Source organism: Bos taurus, chromosome 6 (genome assembly GCF_002263795.3).
Source record: "Bos taurus isolate L1 Dominette 01449 registration number 42190680 breed Hereford chromosome 6, ARS-UCD2.0, whole genome shotgun sequence".
NCBI classification, from domain to species: Eukaryota; Metazoa; Chordata; class Mammalia; order Artiodactyla; family Bovidae; genus Bos; species Bos taurus.
The window spans coordinates 71,413,533-71,434,457 of NC_037333.1; the positions used below are offsets into that span (position 1 = coordinate 71,413,533).

The window sequence follows — 20,925 nt, forward strand, 5'->3', positions numbered from 1 at the left end:
GGATTGCTTGATTGTTTTTGTTGTTATTGAGTTGTATGAGCTGTTTGTAGATTTTGGAAATTATGCGCTTATCAGTTGTATCATTTGCAAATATTTTATCCCAATCCATAGGTTGCATAGTTGTAATTTCTTGCATTCTTAGTATATTTAATTCAGAGTAAAATAGTTTCCTTTTAAATAAACTAAATTTTCCAAAAAGCTTTCTTTATTATTGCTACCCCACTCACGTAACAGCCACCTAAAGGAAACATTGATTAATCGGGACCGTGAGATAAGCAGCCTCCGGCGCCAGCTTGATGCGGCTCACAAAGAACTTGATGAAGTAGGAAGATCTAAAGAAATGTCTTTTAAGGAAAACAGAAGATTACAGGATGATCTGGCTACAATGGCAAGAGAAAACCAGGTATGAGCACAGTACATAAACTTTGATAGTTTCATAATATGCAGTTTTACAATATATTCAATGTTTGCTAAATTTTAAAGCTCTAAATATTATGTCCTCTAAATTTTAATTATATAAATATGAGCAACAAAAGAAAGAACTCTTTAAGGAGAATATTGTTTATAAAGGTATTTTAAAATGTGGCTTAGAATACTTCTGTATATTATAGCAGTAATAAACCATCAGACACCATTGTAGGCTTTGTTGCAAGGAATCCTGAAGCTGGGAGCGTGGTGTTCTCTGTGGCAGAAATCTTTGTCAGTCTACTGCATGAGGACCCCAGTATCACTCCCAAGGCAAAGTTGCTGTGTTTTAAAGACCCATGGTAGATTTTAATTATTTGTACTTACTTCCAGTGGCTTAGAGATTACCTACCTACAAGCTAATTAATGAATATTTTAGAATGGCAAATACTGAAAGGTATTGGCTTTGTTTGTACTAGGTTTTTAAAGGATCATACCAAGAAAACCAGTGATTTTCTTATTTTAAATATTTTACATTTTTTGAATTACTCATTATAGAGCACATTGCTGATATATATATTTTTAAAAATATTAATTCCTGAGCCCTTAGTTTAAGTACCAGATATGTGGTCAGTTATATTGTGGGAGATATATGGTAATAATTGGTTAAAAAGTCAAGATCAGTCAAAAAAACATGTGAAAATAATACTTAGGAACAGTTTTCCTTTTTTCCTACTCTGTCTTAGTCCCCAAATTCGGAAAGAGCTGTTTGAACATAAGTAGAACTCATTAGGTGCTACATTCATTTTATATTGTCTTCAATTTTCTGATTTATAGCAAATTTCATTGGAATTAGAAGCAGCAGTGCAAGAAAAAGAAGAAATGAAGAGTAGAGTTCATAATTACATAACTGAAGTGTCACGATGGGAGAGCTTAATGGCTGCTAAGGTGAAAAAAGCATTGGTTAGGTTGAATTTAAGACTGATTTTGTTTTAACTTTTTCATGTTTCTTTATTCTGCCTCCTCTATTAGATATTAACATATGAAAGTGGAGATCTTGCCTGTTGTCCTTGTATATTTTCTTACATGTCTTATTTAGTATAGTATCTGCACAGATGGCTTATGCTTCCTAAATTAAAGCAAAATCCCAATGTGTTGTATGTTTATGACATAGGTTTTCAGTGAGTGACCATTACTAATTTAGAAACAATTTAACTGTGATTAAACCAGGAAAAAGAAAATCAAGATTTGTTAGATAGATTTCAGATGCTTCATAACCGCGCTGAAGACTGGGAAGTCAAAGCCCATCAAGCTGAGGGAGAAAGCAGCTCAGTTCGACTGGAACTTCTTTCTATAGACACAGAGAGGAGACACCTTCGAGAGAGAGTGGAGCTGCTAGAAAAAGAAATTCAGGAGGTAATATATATATATATATATAATATTTTTCTTGTACAGACATAATTTAGTAAAACAGAAAACATTCAAAGGCACTTTATCAAAATGATGTTTAAACATTGGTAGAATCAAATTGAATGGTAATATTTCGTCATTAATTCTGATAATTTGCTTGAGAGTTCCATTACTTTTCTATTGTAGTAAAATACACATAACATCAAATTTACCATTTTAAGTGTACCACCGTCCTTCTTCAGAACATTTTCATCTTCTCCACCTAAACTCTGTACCCATTGAATACTCACTCCCCCCAACCACTGACAACCACTGTTCTACTTTCCTTTGAATTTGGCTATTTCATTTAGCCCTAAGGTTCACTTAAATTTTAAGGTTCACCCATGTTGTGGCATGTGTCAGAATTTCATTTCTTTTTAAGGCTGAATAATATCCCATTTTTTGTATATACCACATTTTGTTTATCCATTTATTTGTCAATGAACATTTGGTTTATTTCCATCTTTGGCTATTGAGAATAATGCTGCTATGAACACAGGCATACAATATCTATTCAGGTCTTTGGTTCCTGTTCTTTAAGATATACCTAGACATTGAATTACTAGATCATAGTATGATTTTGTGTTTAATTTTTTTGTGCAACTGCCATACAGTTTTTCACAGGGTCTGCACCATTTTACATTTCTACCTGCAGTGTTAGGGTTCTAGTTTCTCCACGTCTTTACCAATGCTTGTTTTTTCTGTTTGTGTGTGTGTGGTTTGTTTGTTTTTAATAATAGCCTTCCCAATGGGAGTGAAGTAGTATTTCATTTTGGTTTTGACTTGTATTTTCTTGATGATTAGTGATGTTGAGCATATTTTTTGTGCTAATTGGCCATTTGTATATTTTTTTTAAGAAATGTCTATTTAAATCCTTTGCCTATTTTTTTAAATCAAGCTGTTTTTGTTGTTGAGTTTTAGGAGTTGTTTTTATATTCTAAATATTTGTCCTGTATTAGATATGTGACTTGTGAATATTTTCTCCCATCTAGTGTCTTACCTTGTCACTCAGTCTTATCCTTAATGCAGAGAAGTTTTAAATTTTGATGAAGTCCAATTTATTTGTTTCTTTTTGCCTGTATTTTTGGTGTCATATCTAAGAAATCATTGCTAAATCCAACATCACAAAGCTTTTTCCTTTTTTTTTCCTATGAGTTTTCTAGTTTCAGCTCTTATGTTGAGGTCTTTGGTCCATTTTGAGTTAATTTTTATATATGAAATAAGATAAGGCTCCAATTTCATTCTTTTGCATGTGGATTTAAACAAACTTTTCCCATAGAGTCTAATAAAAATCTCTTAATAAAATTTTGAGTTGAGTTAAAATATAGAAATCCTTAGTAAGTTAGATTGATGTAGAACTGTTGGTTATTGGTTCTCCTTTCATTTTGTTGGTGGAGTATTTTAGCTGATCTTCATTTTTCAGAAGAAAGCATTGATTACTCATAGTGTGTAGAATTATGCACCGCCTCCCACAAACACCAAATATATTTAGTTCCTAGCTCTGAGAACCTGTGAACGTGACTGTGCAGATATAATCAAGTTAAAATGAGGTCCTGCTGGGTAGGGTGGACCCTAATCTGGTAACTGGTGTCCTTATAAAATAACAGCGATTCAGATACAGAAGGCCCAGTGGAGAATGCCACATGAAGACAGAGGCAGAGATTGAAATGAAGTGTCTACCAACGCAAGGAACCCCACAGATTGCCAGCAGTCACCGAAGCTGGAGAGAGGCATGGAACAGAGTCTCCCACAGAACCTCTAGAAGGAACCAATCCTGCTGACAACCTAGATTTCAGACATGAGGCCCCAGAACTGGGAGGGAATGCGTTTCTCTGTTTTAAGCTAGCTAGTTTGTGGTAATTTGTTATGGCAGCATTAGGAAACAAATACAGACGTTGGTACCAGGAAGTGGGATGCTGCTGTAACAAACCTAAAAAGGGTCTTTGGAATTGGGTAACGGATACATTCTGGAAGGGTTCTGAGAGCCTGATAGAAAAGCCTTGATTACCTTGAAGAGACTGTTGGTAGAAAGGTAGACATTAAAAGTGAGGCCTCAGAAAGAACAGGAAAGCTATAGAGATAACTTCTATTATTTACAAAATACGTAAATCATTATGAATGGAAGTTGTCCAGAAATAAGAATGTTTCTTCCACTGCGGTCTCAGATGCACTGGAGGAACATGTTTTTGGATGCTGGAGGAAAGGTGATTCTTAGAAAATGGCAGAGGACTTGGCTGAAGTATGGTCTGCTCTTAGGAAAGTAGAACTTAAAAGTGATGAACTTGGATATTTGGTTGAGGAAATTTCCAAGTGAAGTGTGAAACATGCAGCCTGATTTTTCCTGCTGTTTGTAGTAAGATGTGAAGGAAAGAGACAAATTGAGGAAGGAATTGCTAAGCAAGAGAGGAACCGGGACTCAAGGATTTGGAAAAGTTCTAGCCTGTACAGTTAGGGTGTTCTGGAGGCAGGAAAGAGACTGTGGCTAGACAACCTCTTGGTGAAGCAATTAGGTGAGTAACCCATAGATCCAGGCAGTCACCTCAGCAGAAACACTGCCAGCTTGGGCTGAAAGGGACAGAAATAGGATGATTGAAAGGAAGGCTGAACTCCTTGGATCTTACAAGCAGAAAACAGGTCAGTAGAGTTCCAGAGAATAGCAAGGAGAAAGAAGAAAGCCTTCCTCAGTAATCAGTGCAAAGAAATGGACGAAAACAATAGAATGGGAAAGACTAGAGATCTCTTCAAGAAAATTAGAGATACCAAGGGAACATTTCATGCAAAGATGGGCTCAATAAAGAACAAATGGTATGGACCTAACAGAAGCAGAAGATATTAAGAAGAGGTGGCAAGAACACACAGAAGAACTATACAAAAAAGATCTTCACAACCCAGATAATGACATCGTGTGATCACTCACCTAGAGCCAGACATCCCGGAATGTGAAAGTCAAGTGGGCCTTAGGAAGCATCACTACGAACAAAGCTAGTAGAGGTGATGGAATTCCAGTTGAGCTCTTTCAAATCTTGAAAGATGATGCTGTGAAAGTGCTGCATGCAATATGTCAGCAAATATGGAAAACTCGGCAGTGGCCACAGGACTGGAGAAGGTCAGTTTTCATTCCAATACCAAAGAAAGGCAATGCCAAAGAATGCTCAAACTACTGCACAATTGCACTCATCTCATATGCTCCAAGCCAAGCTTCAGCAGTATGTGAACCATGAACTTCCAGATGTTCAAGCTGGTTTTAGAAAAGGCAGAGGAACCAGAGATCAAATTGCCAACATCCAGTGGATCATGGAAAAAGCAAGAGAGTTCCAGAAAAATATCTATTTCTGTTTTTTTGACTATGCCAAAGCCTTTGACTGTGTGGATCACAATAAACTATGGAAAATTCTGAAAGAGATGGGAATACCAGACCACCTGACCTGAGAAATCTGTATGCTGGTCAAGAAGCAACAGTTAGAACTGGACATGGAACAGCAGACTGGTTCCAAGTAGGAAAAGGAGTACGTCAAGGCTGTATATTGTCACCGTGCTTATTTAACTGATACGCAGAGTACATCATGAGAAATGCTGGGCTGGATGAAGCACAAGCTCGAATCAAGATTGCTGGGAGGAATACCAGTAACCTCAGATACACAGATGATACCACCCTTATGGCAGAAGTGTAGAAGAACTAAGAGCCTCTTGATGAAAGTGAAAGAGGAAAGTGAAAAAGTTGGCTTAAAACTCAACATTCAGAAAACTTAAGATCATGGCATCTGGTCCCATCACTTCATGGCAAGTAGATGTGGAAACAGTGGCAGGCTATTTTTGGGGGCCCCAAAATCACTGCAGTTGGTGACTGCAGCCATGAAATTAAAAGGTGCTTACTCCTTGGAAGGAAAGTTATGACCAACCTAGACAGCATATTAAAAAGCAGAGACATTCCTTTGCCAACAAAGGTCCATCTAGTCAAGGGTATGGTTTTTCCAGTAGTCATGTATGGATGTGAGAGTTGGACTCTAAAGAAACCTGAGTGCCGAAGAATTGATGCTTTTGAACTGTGGTGTTGGAGAAGACTCTTGAGAGTCCCTTGGACTGCAGGGAGGTCCAACCAGTCCATCCTAAAGGAGATCATTCCTTGGGTTTTAAGACTGATGTTGAAGCTGAAGCTCCAGTACTTTGGCCACCTGATGCAAAGATCTGACTCATTTGAAAAGACCCTGATGCTGGGAAAGATTGAAAGCAGGAGGAGAAGGGGTTGACAGAGGATGAGATGGTTGGATGGCATCATCGACTCAATGGACGTCAGTTTTGGGTAAACTCTGGGAGTTGGTGATGGACATGGAGGCCTGGCATGCTGCAGTCCATGGGGTCGCAAAGAGTCAGACACGACTGAGCAACTGAACTGAACTAAGAGTTAAAAACCTCTGATCTTCAGGAAAAGGGAAGAATAACTCTGAGAGTGACTGGGAGACCAGCAGAGCTGCTCAAAAGCTGGTGGTGCTGTTGCATTACCACAGGCCCAGACGGCATAGGCCCAGGGGACTGGACTCTTCCCTCCTTGACTCCGTAAGGCAGCACCACTGCCACTGTGGCCAAGAGGTGTGGCTGCCCTCGCAGGCCCAAAGGAGAGAGCATCAAGGTAGAGATCATTAATTTTAGACCCTTGAAATCTAATGAAATTTGCCCTGCTTGAGTGTCACCTTACTCTACACCTACTTACTCCTTCAATTCCTTCCTTTTTCTCCCTTTCATAATAAGACTATTTTATTTCTTCTCCACCATTGTATTTTAGAGGGAGGTAGTTTGTTTTCTAGCATCACAGATCATGGAGGGAGAGGAATTTTGCCCCAGGATGGACCATTCCCAGAATCCTACCGTTCTGATTTAGGTCAGATTTTGGACTTAAGAGTTGATGCTAGAAATATTGGGATAGAATGAATGTATTTTGCACATGGGAAGGACTTGTGAATTTGGGGGAGCCAGAGAGTTGCTAGAATTATGTCCCCCCACCCCACCAAATATATTAAAATCTAACCACCAGTACCTGTGAAATTTGACCTTTTTGGAAATAGCACCTTTGCAGATGTAGTCAATTTGAGATGAGGCCATACTGGACTAGGTCAGGCCATAACCCAATGACTGGTATCCTTATGAGACAAGAGAAGTCTGGACACAGAATACACGAGGGAGAGTGCCAATTGAAGATGAAGGCAGAGATCGGAGTGCTGTGTCTGCAGGCAAGGAACACTGAGGATTGGCAGCAGTCATAGGAGTTTGGAGAGAGGCTTAGAACAGATTGTTCCTCAGAACCTCCAGAGGAAGCCAATTCTGCCGACATCTGAATCAGACTTGTACCCTCCAAAATTGTGTGGCAATAAATTTCTGTTGTTTTAAGCCCTCCAGTAATTTTGTAGCAGTCCTAGGTCTCTAATACACTATTTCTATGTTTTTCTGTTATGAGTATGTAACTAAAGGAATGTTTCTCAACCTCCTAATTCTCAGAAGTTGTTCTTTAGCTCTTCTGTTCTTTGTCATTGTTCATGTCTTATGTGGTACATGAAATTGCCTTATGTATATTTGGGGAAATTTTGACTACTTCATTAATATTTGGAAAATCCAAATATTTTTCTGCAACTGTTGAAATGTATTAAAACTTCACATCACTGCATTAGATTTTTAATGTTGGTGATTTCAGTAAATACTGTGTAATAATTTAATTTTCAAATGTGGAATTCTTCCTAAACTCTAGAAGTAGAGCTTTATATTTATTTGTATTTATTACTCATTTTAATAATTTCTAATTTATTTATTACTCCATTTTAAATATGGATCATTCTAGGAAAAAGGGTCTTATAAGTATTTCAAATTTTGCTCATTATTTCAGTTATTAAACTCATAAAATTGTATACTATTATTAGCTTAAATTTAATTATGACTTTCGGTATGTAATTTTAAAGCAAACTCCAGTTTTGAAATTCAAAATTTAACTCAAGGCAGTTGAGGAGTGGTAAGTATATATGTTTTTGATGTGTTCAGTTCAGTCACTCAGTCGTATCCGACTCTTTGTGACCCCATAGACTGCAGCACGTCAGGCCTCCCTGTCTATCACCAACTCCCAGCCTACTCAAACTCATGTCCATTGAGTTGGTGATGCATTCCAACCATTTCATTCTCTGTCATCCCCTTCTCCTCCCTCCTTCAATCTTTCCCAGCATCAGGGGCTTTTCAAATGAGTCAGTTTTTCACATCAGGTGGCCAAAATATTGGAGTTTCAGCTTCAGCATCAGTCCTTGCAATGAATATTCAGGATTGATCTCCTTTAGGATGGACTGGTTGGATCTCCTTGCAGTCCAGGGGACTCAAGTGTCTTCTCCAACACCACAGTTCAAAAGCATCAATTTTTCGGCACTCAGCCTTCTTTATAGCCCAAGTCTTACATCTATACATGAATCCTGGAAAAACCATAGCTTTGACTAGATGGACCTTTGTTGGCAAAGTAATGTCTCTGCTTTTTAACATGCTGTCTAGATGGTCATAACTTTTCTTCCAAGAGGCAAGCATCTTTTAATTTCATGGCTGCAGTCACCATCTGCAGTGAATTTGGAGCCCAAAAAAATGAAGTCTGTCACAGCTTCCGTTGTTTCCCCATCTATTTGCCATGAAATGATGGGACCAGATGCCATGATTTTAGTTTTCTGAATGTTGAGTTTTAAGCCAACTTTTTCACTCTCCTCTTTCACTTTCATCATTGTTTTAACAAAGGGAGTTTATAAAGGAAAAATTTAACTTAAACAATCCCTATGTTCACAATCCTAAAACAATAATTTTCATCTTTGCATCTTCTATATATATATGAGATAGTTACCATGATTAATAATTATGCATGACTTATTTTTTAAGCTTTATATAGGCCATCTTTAAATAGCAGAGAACTTCTTGAGTGTATCTTAAAATTGTAAAATTTTTTAAATTGCAAAAATTGGCTCTTATAGTTTTATAAAATGACATTGTAGCTATACAGATTCAAACCTTTAAAAGTATTGGGTTACTTTAATTTCATACTGATTTCTTTTTCTATTTTCAGCACATGAATGCACATCATGCTTATGAATCTCAGATCTCATCAATGGCAAAAGCTATCTCTAGATTAGAAGAAGAGCTGAGACACCAAGAAGATGAGAAAGCAGCAGTGTTAAATGATTTATCATCTCTTAGAGAACTTTGCATTAAGCTTGATTCAGGCAAAGATATTATGACCCAACAATTGAATTCCAAAAATCTTGAATTTGAGAGGGTGAGAACTTAAAAAGATTGTCTTGTAGCACACTATTTTATTTAGCCCTACTCTGATTGTTTTACTTTACCATTCACTACCCAATATATTTCTTCCCCTGTAGAGCAGTGACTTCTGACTACAGGATTTTGACAACTAGATTTGACTATTAGATTCATTGCCAAGATTTCTTTGGCAAATATGATAATGAAGTTAGGTGCTATTTTGAAGCAGATGGGTACTTAGAACATGAGTCTTCTAATTATAGAATAGGAACATATCCCAATGTATTTTCTGTTTAAGACTTATGTGAAGAATTGAGCAGCTTATTCCTCCCTAAGTGGAATATTTTTCCTGATAAAAATTTTACTCTAATTTGAAAGTCGAGTAAGCTGAAACTTTGCATTCCTAAACTGAAGCGTTAAACAACCCAATGTGTATTCTTAAACATGAGTGTTTCCAGTTTTCAGTCATTTAGTAGTAACTTTATTTTCAGAGACAGAGAAGCTTCAAAACTGGTTTGGCTATGTAATGAGAATATATATATTTAATAAACCAGAAGGGCCTCCTGGCTGATAAAATGGTCACATTTTAGAGTTTTATGTTAATTACCCTTTCTTGACAAAATAATGCAAAAGAAAATTATTTGAGGGTTGGAATAGGTCTTATGGTCAAAATAAATCCTAACTAAAAATAACAAAGATTATTGTGAAAATAAGATGTTTTTATTATACTTAAAAAAGGATTTTAGAATCTTCAGTCAGTGCTCAGAATAAAGCAACTGATGTGTGTATAGCTCTCCAGAAAGTATTTCAGAGTAAGTCTAAAATTGTACTGAGGTAATCTTACTTTGTTTTTGTAGGTTACAATGGAATTAGAAAATATAAAATCAGAGTCAGAGCTGTTAAAAAAACAACTGTTGAGTGAGAGACATACAATTAAAAACCTTGAATCATTGTTGGCTACAAATAGAGATAAAGAATTTCATTCCCACTTAACTTCCCATGAGAAGGATACAGAAATTCAGATACTTAAAGAGAAGTTGACCCTTTCAGAAAGCAAACTGTAAGTGTCATAATTCAACTTATGTGAAGGAAATAGTCTGTCACAAATAATTTTTCAATATGAGTAGTTTTTTGTAGACTTGTAACATAAAAAAAATGATAGAAAAATACTGGAGGAACAAAAAAAAATTTTTTTTCAATTTTTGGGGAGAAGAGGATGGGAGTTGGAACAGTGGTAACAAACCAAAATATTTTGCTTATGTAGCAGCTCCTATTGGAAATCCAAAAGAGACATCATGTTTGGAGTTGTAATTTGTGTGTGTTCACTACAGAAATGGTACCCATGAAAGTGAATGAGTGACCTTTCGAAAAACGTCTACAGTTGAGGAACAGAAGAAAATCAGAGAAAGGGAGAACATTTCAGGATGGGGAGAGTTGGCAGTGTTTCATGCTATGGATTAGGAAAAAAACTTTGAAAAGCATGAAATTTGACCCTCATAAATATATGGATTACTTTTTAGGAGATTGATGATGGTGCCTTTTTAGGATGGAGAAGTTCGGACATATTTTTGGAAGAGGGAGTGAAACCCAGGATAGATAGTATAAGTAGAAAAATTAATTAAATTTATTTATTTATTTATTTATTTTTGGCTGTGCTGAGCCTTCAGTACTTTTGTGCAGGCTTTCTCTGAATTGTGGCCAGCAGAGGCTACACCTCATTGCAGTGCCTGGGCTTAATTCAGTGGTTTCTCTTGCAGAGCACAGGCTCTAGTTGCGCGGCCTTCCTTAGTTGTAGCATGTGGGCTCTAGAGCGTTGGCTCAGTAGTCATGGCATACAGGCTTAGTTGCTCTGTGGCATTTGGGATCTTCCTGGGCCAGGGATTGAACCCATGTCTCCTGCGTTGGCAGGCAGATTCGTAGCCACTGTACCACCAAAGAAGTCCCAATAATTAACTTTTAAAAGGAGTGAGAAATATTACTTTTCCTGAGGTAGGAGTCAAGAAAGAGCCAATAAAAATACTTTACATTTCAGTGTTACAATTCATGTCTCCTCAAATTTGCACCTCCAGCATTGCTGGAGTGCCTAGCACATACTAAAAGCTCAATAAATGTTTGTTAAATAAATGAGATGAATGAAAAAGAAAACTTTGTGATGGGAATCCAGACGATTATGAAGTTATTGTTGAAAAGTCTTTTTTTATCCTTATATGTCACCTCCATTTGTTGTTATTAATAACAAAATGTACTTGACTCTTTAAAACAGAGTATTTGTTACTTCCTTACTTACTTGATTTTTTTAAATTTGTTTTTAAGAAATAGTCAAAGCCGGGAAAACACCATGCTCCGGGCTAAAATGGCACAATTACAAACAGATCTTGATGTTCTGAAAAGGCAGATTTCAACTGAAAGATATGAACGGTAAGCAAATATTTTTAACATTGGACAGTGTTTTTATTTATTCCCTATATTCTACTCCAAAAAGGCTTTTATATGGCTTATAAATAGCAAACTTTTCTTGGCATTAATATGGAAGATAAATTCCTTTGGTAATTTTTTCTAAAATGGCAATACATGTTGCATAAGATAATATCCCCATAATAAAATAGCAGAGTAGCAAGTATTGTATAAATAAACATTTGCTATAGCGTTCCTCAGGGCAAAATCAGGACATTATTTCAAAGGATATAGTTAAGGAATCAACAAAGTAGTAAGGATTCTACAAGAGCCAAAACTTTATGATCCAACAGGAAATTCTAAATACAAATTATCATGTAAGTGATGATCATAAGGGCAATTAAAAAATATATACCATATGCTATGTATGTATCCTATTAACTATCTAGTATTGTACCTATCTTATTTTTAGAAACTAATGTCACACAAATAGTAAATAGCAGAGCCAAGACTAAAATCTACTATAAACCCTGTGTTCTTAATCTTTACAATATATTCCTTACAGGCTAGTAATTTTCACACTCACTTATATTTCAGTTCATTAGCTTTATTATGTTGAAAAATTTAATTTCCAAGTGTTACAAATAGAAATGAGACCTGGTTTAACAGTTAAAATCCAAATCTAATTTGCAAATCAATTTGTCAAGTTAACTTTTCTTCCATTATTCTTTCCTACCATATTAATACCATAGACATCAACATATCTAAGATTTAATTCTCAAATAGTGGTCAGATTGCTTATTTAGATCAACTTTTTGGGTTCTCTAATCTTACTCTTATCCGTTTACATCAAAAACTTTTAAGTCATATGCAATTTAGATTATAGATGAAATTTGCTAGGAAATGAATATTTATGATTTCAAAGAGAGATGAAGCCTGAGATTGCATCTTTGTCATGAAAGCAATGTTAATTTCTTGTACTTTAGAAGATCAGTTTCTGAACATGCTAAACTGAATGTGTATGATGATTTTCATTTATTAATGACAGTTTCATGGGGTCGCAAAGAGTCAGACATGACTGAGCGACTGAACTGAACTAAACTGAATGACAGTTGAAATTCTCTTCAAGGGTCCTAAACCAAGCTCTTTATTTCTTTGGGTTAGAGACCCCCTTAATTCCTCTCCTTTTTCTTGTCCATGGTCCCCAAGGAAACCGCTACCCATGTAGCCATGTCTTTTCTTCTCTTTACCATCCAGCTAGACCATGCATTCTTAAAGAGGCAATATCATTACCACAGGGAACAATATGGGTTCTTGGGGGAAGAGGGAATGGCAAAAAAACCTTAGGTGTTACAGTGATTTGTGGCCCTCTGAAGGGCTACAGTACGTTAACAGTGTATCTGTGTATTAAAATTTGACAGAGGGTAGGAGAAGGAAATGGCAACCCACTCCAGTATTCTTGCCTAGAGAATCCTGTGGATGGAGGAGCCTGGTGGGCTGCTGTCCATAGGGTCACACAGAGTCGGACACGACTGAAGCGACTTAGCAGCAGCAGCAGCAGAACATCTAAGGGGACATCTAAAAATAAATTTTAGGGGATTATAAGGAAAAAAAGTTTATGAAGCACCTATCTAGGTAGAAATCCTAGATATTGAAAAGTTCAAGTCAGAAAGTCTAGTCCAGGCACTGAACAGCCCACAGTAGAGGTGGCAGCATAGTCACTATGCTTCATGGGACAGACCCAGACATGCGGAAGGAAAGCATAAAAGAAAACAGATGATTTTACTTCTAACATTTGGGCATTTTGACACAGGAAGAAGGAAGAGGGGTAGATTTATGTGCAAGAAGTGGGAGAACTAGTTGCAGAGAGGGGAGGCATCAGCTTTGAAAAATCTATATTCAGAGGAGCTTTGAACAATCTCTTAAAGTACATATTCCTTTAATTGAAATCTTTTATCCACAACTTAAAAATTATATAAAGACATGATTTAAATTTAGTAGAAATACTAATTAAATAGAAATTATGTAACCAATAACAATAACAGCCTTTTATTTGTATACCACTTTTTGGTATAATCTCTTATTTTGTCTTTACTGACAGAGAACGAGCAATTCAAGAGATGCGTCGGCATGGTCTTCGCACGCCACCCCTTAGTTCTACTATGAGGTCTCCTTTACATTCTCCTGAACATATAAACTGATTATCAGAAAGGTATCAAATAGCACCAAGTACAAGCAAAACTACTAAGAATCTCTGGTTATAAAAATTGCAAGAGTTGTTTTCTGTGTCGGTGGGGAAGAGATTGCCTAGAAAGGTAGTCGAGAACTTTTGGAAGTAATGGAATGTGCTGTATTGTGGTGGTGGTGGTGGTTACATGGTTGTATACCATTGTAAAATCTCATTGAACTGAACATTTATAATCCATGCATCGTATTGTATGTAAATTATACTTTAAAAATTAAAGGACAATATGAAATCTCACAGGGTAATATTTAATAAAGCCCCAGACTCAAGGTACAGATAACAGATAGTGAAAGTATAGACAAATACAGAAAATATTATTTAATATTGAAAGCTAGGACAGATTTTTTAAAGTAAATTATAGTATACATACAGAAACACATACAGAAAAGTGCTGTATCATAGTATATATAGCTGAGTGAATTTTTACAGATTGAACACACATATGCAACCTGCACTCAGATCAAGAAACAAAATACAACCTCTCTTTTGGGCTTCCTTCTGGTCATAATTGGCTCAGACAGTAAACAATCCGTGCCTGCAATGCAGGAGACCAGGGTTCAATCCCTGGGTTGGGAAGATCCCCTGGAGAAGGGAATGGCTGCCCACTCCAGTATTCAGGCCTGGAGAATTTCATGGACTATGCATGGGGTCACAAAGAGTCGGACGTCTGAGCAACTTGGACTTCACTTCTGGTTGTAATCCCTGCTCTGAAAGTAACTGTTTTGGTTATTCAAAGTATAAATGCCTTTTCTCTGTTCCTGGACATTTTATAAATGAAATATATTTTTGACTTTTTTTCTTCAACAATACCTTTGTGAGATTCATTTATACTGCTGTGTTCTTGTAGATGGTTCAGTCTTGTTGTATCATATTCCATTGTGCAAACTTACACAGTCCATTTACTCCTTCTGTTTTTGATGAGCATTTGATCATTTCCAGTTTGGGCTATTATAGACAGAAACATGATGAGCATTCTAGTACCTTATAGATACCATACATTTCTTTGGGGTATATTCTTAGGCATGAAATTGTTAGGTCACACTGGACACACATGTTCAAGCTTATTTTGGCAAGTCAGTTTTCCAAAGTGATTGTAAAGAGCTGAAGTATATTTGAGGAAGAGTCAAAGTGATGTGCTCATACATTGGACATGGGAATGAATGGGTCAGACCCAGAGTTTGAAAGGTAGGTGAAAGGTTGGTAGTCAAGTCTTATCTTGAAGAAATAGTAAAGTCAATCCTCCGTCCTTTTAAAAATTATATTTTTTGGCCTCTTTCAGTAGAAATATATAGAAAATAATTGTTTCCTTAGTGACTCAGGATCCTGATAAGAACATTAGTTATGTTCTATTCTTTAATATACTGATGTCCCAGGTTTATTAGTATTTGTAAGGCCTTCATTTAAATGATTTCAGATTGCTGTGCTTTTGCTTTATTTATTTGATTAAAACATGTGTTTTCTTCTTTCATTTTGAGGACCACTTCCCAGTGCTGGCTGCAATCACTGTGTCCTTACAACTTCTAAGCTGCTGCATTAATTTGAATGTGATAAGATGGAGCGTCAGCTTTTCATTATAAAGCCTCTTGGCAGTTGTGTCACAAACATTTTTTTGTGCTTGAATCACAGCTGCATTTTAGTTCAAGGGTTGGTAAACTAGGGCCTAGGGGCCAAATCCACCCCACTGCCTATTCTTGTAAATTAAGCTTTATTGGACCATAGCCACACCCAGTTGTTTGCATATTGTCTAAGATTGCTATTCTGCAGTGGCAGAATTGAGTAGTTGTGACAGAGACCCTGGGGCCCAGAGATCTGAAATATTTCTTACTAACTGGCCTTTCACATCATGTAGCCTCTGGAAAACTTACCTGTACATTCATGAGATTATAAGAGTGAACAAAGCAAGTAATTCCCTAGTTTTAAGAAAAGAGGCTCGACTCCAGGGATCTCCACACTATACTTAGAACCACTGATCTAGGACATAGTGGATACCAGCAATCTCTAAATCTGGGATGAATTAGGAAACTTTTTTTTAACTTATGATAAAATATAAATAACATGAAGTTTGCCTTCTTAACTGTTTTATAAAGTGTGCAACTCAGTGGCATTAAATTCACAATGTTGTACAGTCATCAGCACTACTTAAAAAAAATTTTTATCACCCCAAATAGAAACTCTTTATTGATTAAGCAGTAACTCTCCAGTCCCATCTTTACTTCCCCTGCCCCGATAACTTCTAATCTACTTTCTATCTCTAAAAATTAGCCTGTTCCAGATTTTCATCTAAGTGAATTTATACAGTATTTATCTTTTGCATCGGTCTTATTTCATTTAGGGTAATGTCTTCAAGGTTCATCTGTGTTGTAGCATGTATCAGAACTTCATTCCTTTCATCCCTAAATAATACTTATTTGTGTTTATTCTACATTTTGTTTTTCTATTCATCAGTTGATGGACACGTAGGTTGTTTTTACCTCTTAGCTATTCTGAATAATGCTACTGTGAGCATTTGTGTACAAGAGTCTGTTTTAGTGTGTTTTCATATCTTTGGGAGTACCTAGATTTGCTGGGTCGTAGCCCATAGCAATTTGCTGGGGTCATAGTACCCCACCCCAGTACTCTTGCCTGGAAAATCCCATGGACCAAGGAGCCTGGTAGGCTGCAGTCCGTGGGGTCGCTAGGAGTCAGACACGACTGGGCGACTTCACTTTCACTTTTCACTTTCATGCATTGGAGAAGGAAATGGCAACCCACTCCAGTGTTCTTGCCTGGACAATCCCAGGGACGGGGGAGCCTGGTGGGCTGCCGTCTATGGGCTGGCACAGAGTCGGACATGACTGAAGCAACTTAGCAGCAAGGTAGTTTTATGTTTAACTTTTTGAATACCTGCCAAACTTTTTCCATTTTCTGTTCTAGTAGATGTAGTTCAGAAAACATCTGCAACCATTAACAAATTCCCAAAGTATCCTAGTGATGTTGCTAATTACTAACACATTTCCATTCATGTTTTCTAATGTTCTCACCAAAGCTAATTTTAAGGGGTTTCCCCATAAATACACATAAATGAATAGAAATACTCATATTAAGCCATATTTATAATTTCTTTAATAAATTATATAATCCAGTTTTACCTTTACTGTTTTGATTATTATGTCTTAAAAAAATGCTCACTGAGAAAACATAAAATATAAAAGTATAAAGAAGAAAACCAAAACCACTTTTTTTTATATTTTTTTTATTGAAGTAAATGTACATAAGATCAAACTTATCATTTTGACCATTTTTAAGTATACATTTCTCTGGCAGTTAGTACATTGACACTCTTGTGCAAAAATCAACTTCACCATCAATCTCCATAACTTTTTTTTTATCTTTCCCAAGTGAAACTGTACTCATTAAATGACTCCCCAGTCTTCCCTTCCCCCAGCTTCTGGCAACCACTGTTACAATTGCTGTCTCTGAATTTGACTAGTTTGTACCTTATGTCAGTAGAATCATGCTGTATTTTTCTTTTTGTGACTGACTTATTTCACTTACTATATAATGTTTTCAAATTTAATCCAAGTTGGGAGTATGTTTTAGAATTCCCTTCCTTTTTGAGGCTGAATAGTATTCCATTCTGCTTATGTAACACACTTCGTTTATCTGCTCATCACTTGGGTTGCTTCCGCCTTCTGGCTGTTGTGAAAATACTGCTGTGAACCCAGATGTACATGTAATACTATAACTCAGAGAAAATAAGCAATTAGCATTTTGGTATATACTTCTTTCTTATGTTTGATTTGTAATAAATATGCACACATGCATAGACATATGTATATAATTCTTATAGAAATTATCTTCAAAATAAGTTTTTATCAGTTATTTTGTTTTGTTCTGGGGGGAAATTCTAAGATACTTGTAAAAATATTTGATTCTCCCTAAAACATGCTATTTTAAGACTCAGACAACATAATTTACAATACTTGTTTGTAGTTTTAAACCTAGACATCATATTAGCTCTTATTTTGGGTGAGTTTTCTCAATTAACATTCTCTGTTACCCTGTTCTTTTCACTGCGTATCATTCTTTTAGTACTCATACTTTGACATGCTTTTGTAATTTAAGAAGAATATCTTTTAAAATAGAGAACAATACTTCTTAACTATTAAATGTAGCTTGATTGTGGGCAAGTTTTTATTAGAGACTGTAATTTCAGTTAAAACATTACTGAATTTCAGTTTTTCATGAATGTACTAATTTTATCATTTTTTTCTTTAACCCATCTTTCCTCTCCCCCTTTTTTCAGAATGTTGGCTTTCCGTGAGTTGGAAAGGACAAACAGTAATGAAATATTTGAATTACTTGTTCCTGAAAATCATGAACATTGACACAGATTCTACCTCTGTCAACTTTTATTTAAATCAGTGAATATTTTTGTAAAAAATTTGGTTTAAAAGAGCTGTACTTTGTGTAAATTTTTATACGTATGACAGAATATATATTCATAGTGCTAACTGATGTTATATCTGTATTTTTATTATTCCTGACTTAAATTACTCCTCAAAGTGTGTTTATACTGTGAATTAATTTATTGTTCACATTATGTTTTAATAATCTTTTTCTTAGGGAGCCATAATATGTGTATGTAAATATTCTTACAGTGCTTGTTTTTAAAGTGTATTTGGTTTCCATGTCTGTATTTATAACCCATATTTTTAATGCATTCACAAAGGATGATCAACTTTGATGCTAGGCTGTCATGTTTAACTTTTTTCTTCTAAATGTGAAATTAATTATTTTCCAATTTGGTGTCTGTCATTGAGGGAATTATATTCAGGTCTTATAAAAGCAGAGGTCTTGATAAAATAATGGTTATCATATATAATTTGTTATTACCAACTAGAACTATGATGGCAAAGATACATTCATATATTACATACAATATTATACTATTTTGGCTATCACATGAACTCTTCATATAATACAAATGCTGTCAAACTTAAACTAAATGCTATATTTAGAATTTTATATAATAATAGAACAGAAACTTGGGATATTTTTCAGTAAATAAAATTCCTCACTGTACTAATGTAAAACTGAGTGCAAAAGGATATGGGGTAAATACAGTAAAACATTTTGTTACGATTCCAGTATACATTCAATAATACTCAGTTTTCTGCTTCTAAATCTGTGTGTTGTAACTTATCAGTCTTCCAGAATAGTATGTAAACACTGACCTATTGTGGCATATTAAATAGAAAGCAGCTTTTTACCATCAATTTCAAAGTTGTAACGTTAAGAATTTATATATATATACAGATATTAATATAAGAACATAAGTAAAAAAGAGATTGTCATACAAAAATGAATCGTGTTTGAACCATACACATTTGAAGAAAATCCTGTTCTTAATAGATTTCATTATGATTAAAAAAGAACTTAAAAACTAACATAAAATGGAAGACCGATTATTTATGATACATTTTATTTCTTCCTCTGGTTTAATAAAGTGAAGTTTGTAAATGTTTGTGTGTGCCCAGGGGTGAGCAGTGCTCTTTTTCTGAAATTAGTATTCTTTATATGTTTGCATTATGCCCTTTGCAGTCATTCAGTATGTACTGGAGAGTGATGGGGCTCTTCCACCATCCGTGCCATTTTATGTATTCAGTCTCCTGTGTGTGAATTCATGTATTACACCAAACGACAGTAGAAATGGGACTACTTACAGTGTCATAAGAAAAATCTTTTAATAAATATATGTAAATAATATTTAAATATTAGTCCCCCGTTTCCCCCAAAACAACAGCAAGACATATTTTGTTGAATATTTTAATGTTTTCTATAATTAAAAATGTATAGCTTGCCATAATTGTTATTTTCATAACCATGATATTACAGTATTTTAAGTAGTTTTATCTTAAAAAACTGAATGTATTTTATAGATTTTTAAATTTGTTTTAAAAAGTTTAAATTATGGAGCTTGACATAGATTTTCAAATAAACTTTCCAGTCAATTTATTTTCTCTTTCTTAAAAATAATTTTTTATAATGATAGCAATATTCCTAATTCTAAAGTTAAGTACAATTTACGTATTCAAATCAAAAATTTTTTTTTTTTTTTTCAAATCAAATTTTATCATGTTGGGATTTGGAGAAATTTCTGAACTCAGATTGCAGGCCCTTTTTTTTTTAGCTGACTTAACATTTATTTCCACTTAGTTCAAAATATAAGAAATGAAGTCAAAGTTTCTGTTTGAAATCCATCTACACAATGGTTGAACAGGCTTTGTGTTTATGTGTACAGTTTTCTCTCTTATAAATACTGTTTGTTGACTACATTAATTATCATTGAATATGCCACCTGCTACCTCACCTTATTACAGCCTATCAGACATCTGATCTCATACCCCTCTCTTTTTTCATCTTAGAAAATTTTAGTTCCTAGCTTATGATCTTAACTCCATTACTTCTACCCTCAGTCTTTATGTCAATATCTTCTTGCAACAGTGGTTATTAACCAGGCTTGCATATTGGAGTTACCTGAAATTTTCTAATAAAAAACTAATTTCCGAATCCTGCATCAGCCCAAGTAAATCAGAATCTCTGTGAGGTGTTGAGCTCTTTTTTTAAGCTTTAGTTTCTCTAGATGACTCTCATGTGTGGCCAGGATTTAAAAATGCTAATTGAGAAACTGACCCACCATATTGACTTCATGACTCATTAATGGGACTCAACCTATAGTTTGAAAATACAGCTCTAGATCTTGTCATTACCTCCAAAACTCTTGTTAACTATTAGCATCCGACTTCCTCCTCTTTCTAGGTAACTCTGTTTATTATGTCTATCCTGACAGTTCTTTGGCTCTTAACAGGATCTTGTAACAGTTGATTCTGTCACCTATCCCCCATCTACAAGTCCATCGCTCACTTTCCTCTTTATATAGCATAGACATTATTTTCCTTGCATATACTCTCAATTCCCTTGTCCCTGTGAACTGAAAACTCAAATCTTGTGTATATGAAATTACTTCAACTACTCTGCACCTGTGCCTAAGTTGCTGATAATGCCTGGAGAAAAAAACAATGATGCTGACTCTTTTCACTTGAAATATGGCCCTGAAAATCAAGGCCCACAACACCCTGTAAGAATAGTTAAAACATTTTCCTGATCAGTTAACACTTTTTTTC

The 20,925-nt window shown here is 35.4% G+C and overlaps 1 protein-coding gene across 1 annotated transcript in view; it reads left to right on the plus strand.

The window, feature by feature from the left end:
* Positions 1-19,756, plus strand: part of CEP135 (centrosomal protein 135) — a 75,980-nt gene extending 56,224 nt beyond the window's left edge. The window contains 8 exon segments of the mRNA NM_001075406.3: positions 235-403; positions 1,243-1,353; positions 1,636-1,821; positions 8,927-9,136; positions 9,978-10,180; positions 11,434-11,538; positions 13,616-13,726; positions 18,045-19,756. Coding sequence (NP_001068874.3) covers positions 235-403; positions 1,243-1,353; positions 1,636-1,821; positions 8,927-9,136; positions 9,978-10,180; positions 11,434-11,538; positions 13,616-13,715 — 1,084 coding nt within the window. The 3' untranslated portion in view covers positions 13,716-13,726; positions 18,045-19,756.
* The last annotated feature ends 1,169 nt before the right edge of the window (positions 19,757-20,925 follow it).